At 42.0% G+C, this 14351-nt stretch overlaps 1 protein-coding gene across 1 annotated transcript; it reads right to left on the bottom strand.

Annotated features, from left to right (window-relative positions):
* Positions 1–8123: 8123 nt before the first annotated feature.
* Positions 8124–9083, bottom strand: LOC130840598 (olfactory receptor 3A1-like). Its single transcript, XM_057716268.1, has one exon. The coding sequence runs from the start codon at positions 9069–9071 to the stop codon at positions 8124–8126; it is 948 nt and encodes a 315-aa protein (XP_057572251.1). The 5' UTR covers positions 9072–9083.
* Positions 9084–14351: the final 5268 nt, after the last annotated feature.

Here is a 14351-nt window from a genome sequence, read left to right as displayed (position 1 = left end):
CCAAAGTCACTCAGAAAACCAGAGGTAGAGCCAGGACTGAATCTGCGTCCCAGACTGAGGGTTTTGCTCTCCCAGAGGTCTTGTCCAAACAAGACCTGGGGGCATAGACAAGCTGACTCCTAAACCTGGGGATGAGGAAGAAACCCAGGAAAGGAGGCAGAGGCTCCTTTTCCAACTTCAAATTTGTAAAAGATCTTCAGGAAGAAAATACATTCCCACCTGGGGCTTTGTTAGCAAGGGCCACAGACTCTTAGGAGTTCTGTAATGATCCTGAGGGGTGGTAGAAACACTGTGCTGTGCTGGGAGGAACCAAAGACCTACCTGGAAAGTTGTCCCCCTACCACCCTGATTTTCTGGGCCAGGCCCTTAGAGGATGGGAGTCTAGGGCTAGAGATGATGGAGAGAGGAAATTGCAGAGGCTGTGTAATGCAACCCCTGGATTCTTACATCCTCCTTAATTAATTACTCACCAGAGCCCATGTGACAGCACACTCCCTGTGGAAAGCCTGCTGGACTTCATAGATGGATAGACCTGCTCATCCAGTTATTAACAACTACTGAATCTCTTTGGACCCCAGTTCCCTTATCCGTAAAATGAGAGTAATATTGCCTCTTAGGTTGCTGGTAGAATTAAATAAAGTAACACACATAAAGTTCCTATTAGGAGACCACCAGTGATGATAGTAACATAATAATAATGGATAACATTTTTGTCACGTGCTTGTTGTGTACATGACACTATACCATGAGCTTTATATATATGGAATCCCAGTCAACCCTTACAACAGTTCTATGAGGTAGACACCTTTATTATTCCCATTTTACAGATAAATAAGTTGAGATGCAGAGTGATTTGGTAATTTGCCTAAGGCCACATAGTTAGGACTTTGAGGAGTTGGGGTTCAATCTTGCATTTGCCTGATTCCAAGGTACATGATTGCAGAAATTATGCTATGTGGTTTAGTCTCCGACCCTCTTCCAATTAACCTCTCTCCCCCAAACAATATACTGTTAGCTTCTGTTGTTTGTGATAAATATGGCTTCAAATACACCATGGATTACGCTCCAGGGATGAGCCCAAGACATCAAGCTCTCAGGGATAGCAGCCTCTGCTCCACCCCAATAGCCCAGTCTGTAGCACTAAGATCAGCTTCCAACTGGTACCACCATGGCCATGTAACTCTCTTGCTCTCCCGTTATATCTGCTACTTACTCTCACTGCAAAGAATTATAACCTTGACTTGATGATCTTATGGGGAACTGACACTCCAGTGTTAGGCTTGCATTGTTGGCTTAAGAATGATTGTTAATGTATGATTGTTAATGTATGATTGTTAAGGCTTTTTGTAATCAGTAACACTTTTCTAAACATAAAACTATAAAAGTACTATCTATAAAATTATAAACAATAGCAGATGCTTACACATAAACCAAATCTACAAAGAAATTAAATATAGTCCCTAAATAATTCTTGTGTAAAAGAGAAAATACTACCACTCCAGTATTATACGAAGATAGGAGTAGAGAGATCAATATGAACCAGGCTTCATATGGATTTTCAGTCTAGGTACACATTATCTTGGTGGTCAAAGATCTTCAAGGCTTGAAACTAGTTTAAAGTTTTGTTGGGCAGATAGTGCCACTGTTATGGACTGAATGTTTGTATCCCTCTCCCAAATTCATAAGCTGAAATCCTAATCCCTGAAGAGATGGTGTTAAGAGGTGGGGCATTTGGTAGGTGATTAGGTCTTGAGGGTGGAGCCTTCATGAAAGGGATTAGTGCCCTTATAAAAGAGATCCTCAAGAGCTCTCTCACCCCTTCTGCTGTGTGAGGACCCAGTGAGAAGATGGCCATCTATGAAATGAACCAGGAAGAGGTCCTCACTAGACACTGAACCTGCTGGAGCTTTGGTCTTAGATTTCCCAGCCTCCAAAATTGTAAGAAACAAATTTCTGTCGTCTTTGCAATTCACCCAGTCTATGATATTCTAGCAGTGTGGATAGGCAAAAGTAGACATATGCCACCAGAAGTGGAAACAAATTATCTTTGAAAGAAGTAAATGATCTTCGGAAGAAGATACCTTTACCCAAGGTTTGAAATTATTCATATAAATTACTTCTCACTAGAACACAGTCTGACTAACACACAGTCAAAGAAAACCAGATATATTAGTTTCCTAGGTTGCCATAACAAAGTACTGTGAACTGGTTGGCTTTAAACAGCAGAGATTTATTTTCTCACAGTTCTGGAGCCTGGAAGTCTGAAATCAAGGTGTAGGAAGGGCTATGGTTTATTTGAAACCTGTCCGGGAATCCTAACTTCTGGTGGTTTACCACAAACTTTGGCATTACTTGACTTACAACTGCATAATTGCAATCTCTGCCTTTCTCATCACATGGCACTTTTCCCTTGTGTGTTTGTGTTTTCACATGGCTGTCTTCTTATAAGGACCCTGCTCATAATGGATTAGAAGGCTGCTCTACTGCAACGTGACTTCATCTCTTAACATAACTAATTATATCTGCAATGAGGTCACATTCTGAAGTACTAGGGGCTAGGATGTCAACATATCTTTTTTGGAAGACACAATTCAGCCTATAACAGGAGGCACACAAAGAAACAAAGCATCATAATTAAGAACTAGTATAAAAAAGAGACAACAAAACAGACCTAAAAGACTTTAGATATTAAAATACACAGGTCATAAATAGCCATGTTTACTCTGTTTAAAGTAATTTTTTAAAACTTGCAAATACCTGTAGAACAAAAACCATGAAAAGTGACTTGGAATAAGATCCTAAAAAAATCAATAGATGTTTCAGAAACAAAAAATATAAAAATTTTAAAAACTCAATGAACAGTTTTGACAGCAGGGTAGACAGAGCGGAAGAGAAAATTACTGGACAAAAACATAGACTAGAAGCACTTATCCAGAATGTAGCAGAGCTATATCAATATTTAAAGGCAAAAAGATGGAAAATGAAGACCATAAGAAATCACTGAGGATAAATTGATAAAGACAGATGAAGGTCATATTCAATTGGAGCTCTAGAATTTGTTTGAAGATCATGGGGAAATAGTAATACTTAAAGTGTTACCCATGAGTATATTAAAAAGGAAGTATTTGAAAACATAAAAATTGAACTTCCAGTCATTGGAAGACATCAAAAACAAAGATGAAAGAAAAGTGGCAAATTGGGAGACTGTGTGGAATTATTGCAAAATATATGGTGAATGGTTCATATCCACAATACATAAAAAGAGTTATTACAAATCAATAAAAATAATAATCCAGTAGAAAAAGAAGCAAAGGACATTAAAAACCAATTCCCAGGAGGCCATGGCATCAATGAGATAGCAGGATAAGAGGTCTTTATGCTCCTCTCCCCAAAAAACAATAAATAAACAACTACAAACTGACAAAAATAGCTGTGGGAAAGCTCTGGACCACTACAGAGAAGCAGCAGAAACCCTGTGGAGTGCAAACACTGAGGATGACTGCACAGAAAAGTGTAGGGAGCTTTTTACCTGTGTCATCCCATCCCCCAGTCCAGAGCAGGTTGTCACCAAGAGACAAATCCTTGAAGGGATTTACCCCACGGGGAAAGGGGGGGTGAGAACCCCAGTGAGCCTCATCACACTGTGGATATCTGCAGCCTTTGCTACCAAGGACCCCCACAGTATTCACCAAAGCTGAATATAGCTGAGGGAGCTGCCTGGAGTCCCTGCCACTGAGTCTCCTCCTTGGGGCTGAAGCTGTCACTGCAGTGAGACCTGTCCCCAGTAACTACTGTGCCCCCCTCTCTGAGAATCCCAAAGCACCTCCCCATTGACAGGATGGGAGCTGCCACTGCTCTGCACCCTGCCCCCTGGGTTCCAAGTCACAGCTTTGACCCACCATCACCAGGCCAAGCTGTGCTGCTCTGTGACTGCATCCTGGGCTTAAGAAGAAGCTTTGACCCGCCATCACCAGGGAGTACTGACGTTGCCCTGTGTGCCGTCCCTGAGTCCTGATTCTTGGCATAGACCCACCATCACCAAGCAGAGCTGCCACCTCCAGGTGTGCTGTTGCTGCACCCTGCCACCTGAGCCCAAGCCACTGCTGCACCCTCTCATCCCTGGGCCTGTGTCACTGCTGTATTTCTCTCCCCTTCAGAGCCTGAGTCCCTGCGTGAGCATCAGAAATCCAGACCTCAGTTCTGCGGGAGATCTGTGCATGCCTGCATCTCAGACACCAGCTCCACCACCACAGCAAGTGGACCTGATCCCAGGACACTGACTCTGCTGCCTCTCTGAGTGACAGTGCACCAGACCAGTGCCAAGAGGGATCCCCTCAGCTACAGCTTTCCCCCACGGGCAAAATAGGAACACAGGAGGATGCCTGCAGCCTTCACACTGAGGACCCCAATAGCTCTGCTACTGCCACCTACAGGGCCCCCACATTTTTGGCCACCAAAGACCTCCATGGTCTTTGCTTCCTTCAGCAGAGGGAGCCACATCAACTAATGTGCACAGCAAAGGAAGTTATCAATACACTGAAAGGGCAACCTACAGAATGGGAGAAAATATTTGCAAACCATGTATCTGGTAAGGGGTTAATATCCAAAATATATAAAGAACTCATACAACACAAAATCAAATAAAAGCAAAAAGTCCAGTTTTAAAATGGGAAAAGGACCTGAATATAAACATTTTTCCAAAGAAGACATCCAAATGGCCAACAGGTACACGAAAAGGTATTCAACGTCACTAGTCATCAGGGAAATGCAAATAAAAACCACAATGAGATATCACCTCACACCTGTTGATATGGCTACTATCAAAAAGACAAGAAATAGATGTCGGTGAGGATATGGAGAAAAGGGAATCCTCATGCCTTGCTGGTGGGAATGTAAATTGGTATAGCCATATGGAAAACAGTATGGAGTTTCCTCAAAAAATTAAAAATGGAACTACCATATGATCTGGCAATCCCACATCTAGTTATGTATCCAAAGGAAATGAGATCACTGTCTCAAAGAGATTTCTGTACTCCCATATTCAAGATATGGAAATAACCCAAATTTCCTTCTGTGGATGAGTGGATAAAGAAAATGTCACACACACACACATGCACGCACGCACACACACACACACACACACACAGGGATATTATTCAGCTATAAAAAAGGAGACACTCCTGTCACTTGCAGCAACATATAAGGAATTTGATGGCATTATGCCAAATGAAATGAGCCAGAGAAAGACAAAATTCTATATGGTATATATGGTATCACTTGTATGTGGAACTAGGGGGAGAGGGAAGTGGGGGGATGTGGATCAAAGGGTACAGACTTTTAGTATAAGATGAATAAGTTCTGAGGATCTAATATACAGCATGATGATTATAGTTAATAATACAGTATTGTATACTTGAAATTTGCTGAGAGTAGATCTTAAGTATTCTCATCACATACAAAAAAAGAGTTACCCATGTGAGTGATGGATGGATGTGTTAATTATCTTGATCCTGGTTGTGTGTTTGTGTGTATACATATATATAATGTACATTTTAAATAGATATGATTATGTTTGTCAATTACTCCTCAATAAACTAGGAAAAAATAATTCTCAATTCTTTAGTGGATTGTACTCGTTAGCTATGGGTGGTGTAAACACCAGAAGTTTATTTTCCCACAGGTCTGGATGCTAGAAGTCCAAGTTCAGGGTGCCAGCATGGTCAGGTTCTGGTGAGAGCTCACCTCCTGGTTTGCCCAGGGCCACCTTCCTGCTGCACCCTTACATGGCAGAGTCTTCTTTCTGCCTTTTCCTCCCATATGAGCCTACAGTCCTATTGGATTAAAGCCCCACCCTAACTTAACCTTAATTACTTCCTAAAATTAATCTCATCCAATCTTAATTACTTTTAAAAATAAATTTATTTATTTATTTTCTTTATTTTCTTTTTGGCTGCATTGGGTCTTTGTTGCTGTGTGCTGGCTTTCTCTGGTTGTGCTGAGCGGGGGCTACTCTTTGTTGCGGTGCGCAGACTTCTCATTGCAGTGGCTTCTCTTGTTGCAGAGCTCGGGCTCTAGGTGTGCGGGCTTCATAGTTGTGGCACACAGGCTTAGTTGCTCTGCAGCATGTGGGATCTTCCTGGCCCAGGGATCGAACCTGTGTCCGCTGCATTGGCAGATGGATTCTTAACTACTGCACCACCAGGGAGGCCCTTAATTACTTTTTAAAGATGCTGTCTCCAGATACAGTCACATTGGAGTTTTTAGGGCTTCAACATATGAATTTTGATGGGACACAATTAAATCCACATCATGAAAAATAAACATTTGAAAATATATTTGACCTTATGTGAACATCAAAAAAAATGCATATTAAAAAGAAAAAAAAAGAAAAAAATGTATATTCAAATATTAATTGGTAATTTTCAACCATTATATTATGAAAAATTAGAAGAATTTATTTATAATAGCTACTGTTGACAAGGGTATGGGGATGAAGTGGTTTCACTCACCATTGAAATAATAAAATAGTATAAATATTTTGTAGGATAAGACATGCATATCAAAAATCTAAATTTTTATTTTACTCAATTCAGGAATTTTATTAATTAGAACTTATGGAAATGCTTGCAGGATAATAGAAATACATATCTAAAGAATTTTTTTACATCATCGATTGTAATTGCAATAAATCTAGAAACAATCTAAACTCCATCAAAAGGTATCTGGTTAATTTATGGTTAGCTTCCAAATTAACACTAGGCAGTCATTAAAATGGATACGGTAAGTTTTTAGATATTTGACAGGTAGAAAAGTCTACCGTGTAATGTGTAAACAAAAAGCATGACATATATGCCTCTACTGATATGAAATATACATAAACATGTTTATATTGATATAAAAATATATATACATGTTTATGTATGTGTTAAAAAAAAACTAGAATGGCAAACACCTAATTCTTAACAGTAGTTTCTTCTGGAAAATTGAATTATTAAGGGTGCAGACAGAAAGGACGAAGGTTTTGACTTTAATTTTTCATTGGTAAAATTTTGTTTTGTTTTCATTTTTTAATTAATTTATTTATTTATTATTTTTTGGGGGGGGTACACCAAGTTCAATCATCTGTTTTTATACATATATCCCTGTATTCCCTCCCTCCCTCGACTCCCCCATCACCATCCCTCGAGTCCCCCCCACCCTCCCCATCCCTGTCCTCTAAGGCATCATCCATCCTCGAGTTGAACACCCTTTGTTATATAACAACTTCGAACTGGCTATCTATTTTACAGTTGGTAGTATATATATGTCTGTGCTACTCTCTCGTTTCGTCTCAGCTTCCCCTTCACCCCCCACCCCCTCCCAAACCTCGAGTTCTCCAGTCCATTCTCTGCATCTGCGTCCTTGTTCTTGTTACTGAGTTCATCAGTACCATTTTTAGATTCCGTATATGTGAGTTAGCGTACAATATTTGTCTTTCTCTTTCTGACTTACTTCACTCTGTATGACAGACTGTAGGTCTGTCAATTAACAAACAATTTCTAATTAAAATGTTTAAATCAATGGATAGTTCCATTTTAGAAAAAAAATAAAAAGAAATGCCAAAGGAAATGTAAACTCCTCCATTGTTAAGAACCCTAGAATCTTGCAGTGTAGACAAGGTACTGGAAATCAATGTCTCAAATTATACCATACTAGGTCTGGATTCTTGTGTGGGACTCTTGTGTAAAAGCAGGTTGGAAATGCTGCTTTCAGAGGAAGCCTGACAGGAAGATGTGCTAATACTTGGCACCAGGCTGTGACTTTCCATACTCCAGTCTGGATAGAATCTCTGCTGGTGTAGTTTTGGGAACCTCAGCAAGAAAAAAAAAAAGGGTCCTTCCTATAGGGTCATAAGCCTTCCAGGATACAGAGCTTCCTGGGTTCCATCTCCATCTGGAGTGGGAAGGGTAGCTAGGACCAAATGGTAACTAGCCAAGGGTTCTGGTCTACAGAACCTACACACATATTATCAGGTAAAGCCTCCTTGGGGAACAAGAAGTCTCACTTCCTAAAAAAGTCATCTCGCTCAAGATATAGGAAGGACAGGGAACACTTGCTATGGTCCCACCCTCCTGAGACACCCCTCATGCAAGGGCTCGCTTCCCCGTGAGCACCCGCCACAGGGCACCCTGCACATCAGGGTTCCGGAGGCTGTAGATGAGTGGGTTCAGCATGGGGCTGATGACAGTGTTGAGGATGCCAATCCCCTTGTCCTTGTCCGAAGCCTCCACTGAGCCCAGCTTCATGTAGCTGAAGACGCCTGTACCATAGAAGATGCCCACCACGGTGAGGTGGGAGCCACACGTGGAGAAGGCTTTCTTCCTGCCCTCTGCAGAGCGGATCCGCAGGACTGCAGCTGCCACGTGGATGTAGGAGGTGACAATGAGAATCACAGGTGCACCTGCCATGAGGAAACCCAGACCAAAGATCAGCAGCTCGTTGAGTTGGGTGCTGGAGCAGGAGAGCTGGAAGAGCTGGGGGAGGTCACAGTAGAAGTGATTGATCACATTGGGACCACAGAAGTTGAGTGTGGATACAGCTACAGTGTGGGTCACTGCATTGGTAAAGGCACAAGCCCAGGACACAACCACCAATATCCTCTGGACCGTCTGGCTCATGCGGGTGCTGTAGGTGAGAGGTCGGCAGATGGCCAGGAATCGGTCATAGGCCATGGCTGTCAACAGGAAGCAGTCTACACCAGCCAGCTGATGGAAGAAGAAAAGCTGTGTGAGGCAGGCTGCATGGGGAACTGTGCGCTTGTGGGACAAGAGGCGACCCAACATGGAGGGAACAGTGACGGTGATGCACCCAACGTCCAGCACGGATAGGTTCCCCAGGAAGAAGTACATGGGCGTGTGGAGCTTGGGCTCCACCCAGATGGCTGCCAGGATGCTGAGGTTGCCGCCAACAGTGACCAGGTAGACAAAGAGGAACAGCGCAGAGACCACCGGCCACAGCTCTGGCGCCTCCACCAAGCCCAGCAGGGTGAACTCAGTAACGGCTGTTCCATTGGCCCCAGATTCTGGCTCCATGGGTCCCTATAAGGAGACATCCCATAATGGAAGGGATCAGTCTTCCCAATTTAGTTGTTCAATAGAAATGTGTTGACTCCCTTTCATATGTCAAGCCCCAGGGTAAATTCCCTAGTGTCCTAGTGGGTATTTTCCCTCTCAGGCCACACCTCACTCATTAACCCTCTCTGTCTTCATCTCAGTGTCCTTACCCAACTTCCAGGTGAGTTGCCTGATGCCACAACTACCTGGGACTTCCCCCCTTCCTTGTGAAAGATACATAAACCCTTTCTTCCTTCAATCCCTAGAATCAAGGAAGGAGGTCCTCCCACCGACAACCTGTATGAGAAGATTTGGGGAAAACATAATGCTGAAGTACAAATGAATAGACAGTGAAACAGAAAGGAGCAGAATTGAGCATAAGTCCTTATAAATATATTTCAAAGAAATAAATATCTGGTCAATATCTAAGCAAGAAAAATGTAAAGATATACAAAATTATGACTTGAAAGGGCCAAAAATAAATAAAATAATAATGGAATACTATTTGCTCCTTATTTTGAACAAGCAATTCAAGAGCAGTCCCCAAACCAAATAAACCAGCTACAACTAAAAAAAAAAAAAAAAAAAAAGGAAAAAGTGGTTGATAGTGTACTTCCATTTGTAGGCTCCAGGCTCATATGCTTCTTAGACAAATTATTTTTTTATAATTGTAATATAAACTTTTATTAACTTAGAAACAATGAAAGCTTTCCAATTTATACTTTTAAAGTCAGCAAATCCTGATATTGAAATGTAACAATGAGGGACTTCCCTAGTGGTCCAGGGGTAACAAATCTGTCCTACCATGCAGGGGACGCGGGTTCAATCCCTGGTGGGGGAACTAAGATCCCACATGCCATGGGACAACTAAGCCTGCGTGCCACAACTACAGAGCCCACGCACCCTGGAGCTCACAGGCCACAACTAGAGAAGAGAAAACGCGCATGCCACAAGCAGAGAGAAGCCCAGATGCCTCAGTGAAAATCCTGCATGCCACAATGAAGACCCGATGCAGCCCCCAAAATAAATTAAATTAAAAATAAAATAAATGTAGCAATGATAGCAAAAAAGGAATTATTCTACACTACCCACATTTGATAATACGTATGTAAAAAATCCTAAGTACAATACATGAATCTACCATTATCAAATAGATTTTATAAAAGAGGATAATTTAATATTAGTAAATCTATTAATATACTATAGCATATTAGTTGACTTAAAAAGGGGAAATTTTTATAAAGGCAATTCAGAAACATCTACATACATCCCTGATGTAGAGAAAAAAAGAAAAAAGACAAAAAACACTTGTAGCTACTTGAAATGGAAATACACTACTTTATGTTACAGGGCATATCCATTGCAAATCTGAATCATTCATAATGGGAAAGTAGTAGTGATTTTTCTATTAAAATCAGGAGCAAGGAAAGCAATGGCCTTTGTTACTTCAAGTATTTCTCATTATTCTAAAGGTTTTAGGCAAAGAAAAATAAAATGCTCAAGTAACAGGAACAAGAAAGAAAAGAGTAAATTGAAAATAATAACATTGTCTAAACAGAACACCCACAAGAGAAGAAAAAACTGGGCAACTCTTGGTATTATCTAGATATTAGCAAGTTAGATAAAAAATAACTATACACAAGTCAATAGATTCCTTACATGCCAATAATAATCAGCTATAAAACTCAAAAGTCCATTGTAGGCTGAAATCTTATAAAATTAAGAGTGAAGGAGGAAGTAAATTTATACCTCAATCATAGATGCAGATACCTAGAAAAATGACCCAAAATAAATATCACTCAGTTCCACTGATTGGTAGGAATATGGGAGATTTTTTATTCCTTTTTTTTTTCACTTTCCTTTTGCTGTTGAGTGATCTATTATCAGATTACTTTCATAATAGTTAACACGTCTTTAAATGTTCTATTTCCTCCAAATTCCAGAGATCTTTAAAGGCCAGCAATAATAGCTCAGTAGTTCCTCCTGTCTGTCATGTTTCCACCAGGTTCAAGGTGCTGCTTGATACTTGATACCAAGTTCCTGATACTTACCAAGGGATTAAAAGATCCATATCTCTCTGCAGTTCTCTCTAGAGCTACTCTGGACACACTCTTCTGACTGTGAAACCTATGCTCTACCCTTTGTGGCAGTGCCTTTTGAACCTCGTGTTCTCATGCTGGTAGACCTGTCCTAACGTAAGTAGCTCATGAATAAGCAAGCTCTTTGGATAGGTCATGGTTACGATCATCACCTGTTTCACTTCATTCTGCCTCCCACCAACCACACAGTTCCCTCTGGGGCTCTCCTCCCTCACCTATCCTGGGAGAGCCTTTCCTTTGATATGTCTACCTGATTCAGGTTTTCTAAATCTGCCACCAAATGTCACAGAATCACAGGTTTCTCATGAGTGCAGGTCCCTGAGGCCACTTCTCAGGCACCAACAATCTATTGGCCAGCCCCCTGCTTTCCATTTTCCCCAAAGCTTTCCCATCTTGCCCAAAGAAAACCAGCCTTATTTCCATGCCTTCAATGCTGTATCTCATGGTCTTCCTCTGGCCGATGGCAGACTACATTTCCTCTCCACCCGCCAGCTCCAGCCTCCCATCCACCCGTAATCATCACCCTTTCTTGTTATTCTCTCAAAATAAGAACCTGGTTCTTCTCAGGTTAAGAGTTTTTTTCTGATAATTATAGATAGTGCGTTAAAACAATGACAAATATAGAAAATTACAGTTTAGGATATCCCGCAAAGTCCTTGTCATGAATGTCCTCTTGCTCTGTCTGGTAAATCCCTGGAAACCACCCAATGACCTCTGGCTCTCTTCTTCCATACTCTGTTCTCTTGGCCAGCAGCTGACTCCTCTAGACCCTTTGGACATCCTCTTTTCTATACAGGTTCATTTTGTATATGCAACTAAGGTAGGACAGCAACTTCAGACATGCAGGGATAGTTAGTAGGAACCTCAATGCCAGAGTCCAAATTAGGTCCTTGTATTGTGGTGGCTGTGTGTGTTAGGGATGCTGCACAGAGGATTCCGGATGGGTGAGAAATTTGATACGGTGTCTCTTACAGTCTCCTCAAAATGCTGAAATCCTTAACTCCTCATGTGTTGGCATCTGGGTCTAACTATAAACCTAGACTCATTCAATAAATACTATGTGAATTGGACCAAAATAGCTCCCCATACATGTTAAATTATTAAAGAATAATTAAACTGCCTCCTAGTTGCCCTCTCAAATCCAATTTTACTTGGGTTATAAAGTTTCATACGCTTTGATTTCATACCTCCCTCTCTTTGCTCAAACTGTTTATCTAGAATGTTCTCTTGCTAATAACTCCAAGGGCTCAAATCCTTTAAGACTCAACTAAAATTTTTCTCATCTGTAAAAGTTTTCCTGACCCTTCCCCATCTCACACTCTTCTCCACTAAACTCCTGCAGCACTTTAATTGTACGTTTCAAAGCACTTATCTCTGTTAACCTCCTGCGTGGCCATTTCTCTACAGAGCGCTCCACTCCTCCTCTACTCACTATAAACGGCTTCAGGACAGATTTATGCCTGAGTGAGCTTTGCATTCTCAGTGCCTATCATTATACTTTGCATACAGTAGGTGCTTAGTATTTCTGAAATAAGTAAATGAATGAATTTGGCAACCAAGACCATGGATTTGGGAAAGGTTTCTGGGTGAGATGGCATTTCTGCAAGACGAATACAATTCGAAGGAGGTATAAACTTGAATAAAAGGCAGAGAAGTACTTCTGTAGGAATCTCTGATCCTTTAGCTAGATTGGGCATCAGGACAATTAAGACACTAGTTAAAATAATCCATTCACTGACACACATCTTTTCTTGAAACAGCCCAAAAGAATTTGGCAATTAGGAGGGGCAGACCCTATGAATAAATAAAGCTAGGCAAGAAGAGGACACCCCAAGGGCATGCCATGTAATTCTCCCTCTGTAGAGGCGAAGCTTACTTGTTGCTACCAAGAGTCTAGGATGACCACTGGTCTATGCATCTAAGAAGTCCATCTTAAATGAGATCACCACGGTGACCGTCACTGAAGAGGTCCTCCTAGATTACAACTCTCAGGTGTCCAAAATGAGCCCCAGCCTGCCCATACTCAGTGTTCACGGCTCCCTGCTCTGCTATTCCAGCTACACCCTTTATACATCTGATGAGGAAGGCTCAACAGGCCCTCTGATGTTGGGGGTCTGGTCCAAAGTCGCTCCCTGGGGAATGTGTCCAGCAGGAAAGTTTGATTCAGTAAATGCCCTCATACTCACTCTAATAAAAATAGAAAGCAGGCTTCATCCAAGAATGACAGGCGTTGGCAAAGTGGCCTGGGATAGAAAGTCTCAGCTCTTCCCCTCACCTGATGTGTTACCCTGAGTAAGACTCTCTTTCTCTGCTGAATTCTCTGTGAAAGAGGAGATTTGACTTGCCTGGTAACAACTCAAGTGCCTTCTCCATTACAAGGGAGCAGAATGGGACCCCTGGAGAATACCCACCTTATTACAGGTACAGAAGCCAGAGAGGTTCCTGGTGAAGGGAAGGGAAGAGGGTGTAGCGCTGTGCAAGCCCTGGCCTTGGAGAGCAAGGAAGGGGCCCTATATAAGAAAAAGGGTGAAAGAGAGATGAGATCTTCTCTGTTGTGAGGTGCTACGCATTGCGATGCCATCCCCTGGGGACCTCAGAAATTAGTCCTCCCAGGAAGGGTTGGGGTTTGGGAAGCCACAGACCAGTAAACAACCCAGGTCTCTAGTGAGCCCAATAATGATACTTCACGACTTTGTGATACTTTTGATTTTCTCGAAAAAGGCCTCCCATCTGACTCCTTACTCCACCTCTCATATTGGTTCCATGGAGTGACTGGGGGATGTTATTAATCCCCTTTATCACACAAGGGCAAACTCCAAAGAGGTTCCCAAAGTCACCCATGGAGCTAATGGTGGAGCTGGGACTAGACCGGAGTCCAGACTGAGTGCTTTGCTCTCCCAGATTCCTGGCTTAAGGGAGAGCTTTGAGCAGAGTGCAGCCAACTCTCAGGCTTACCTTGACCTGGGGATGAGGGGAAGCACAAGAAAGGAGGCAAAGGGGAGAAGTCTTCTGCAAACTCAGTTTCCTAATGAGTTCTCAGGAATGCAAAGCCTTCTCCCTCAAGACCTTGTTAAGTGGAGGCCACTGGGATTGCATCTTGGGGGTCTCCTAATGATTCTGGAAGTGGCAATAGAAGAATTGAGTTGTGTTATGCCCACCA

This window comes from Hippopotamus amphibius, chromosome 17, assembly GCF_030028045.1.
Source record: "Hippopotamus amphibius kiboko isolate mHipAmp2 chromosome 17, mHipAmp2.hap2, whole genome shotgun sequence".
NCBI classification, from domain to species: Eukaryota; Metazoa; Chordata; class Mammalia; order Artiodactyla; family Hippopotamidae; genus Hippopotamus; species Hippopotamus amphibius.
This window is presented reverse-complemented; position numbering and strand designations above follow the sequence as displayed.

Excerpts from the sequence above, each read along its gene's own strand:
- LOC130840598 (XM_057716268.1), bottom strand. The coding sequence starts at position 9,071 with ATGGAGCCAGAATCTGGGGCCAATGGAACAGCCGTTACTGAGTTCACC.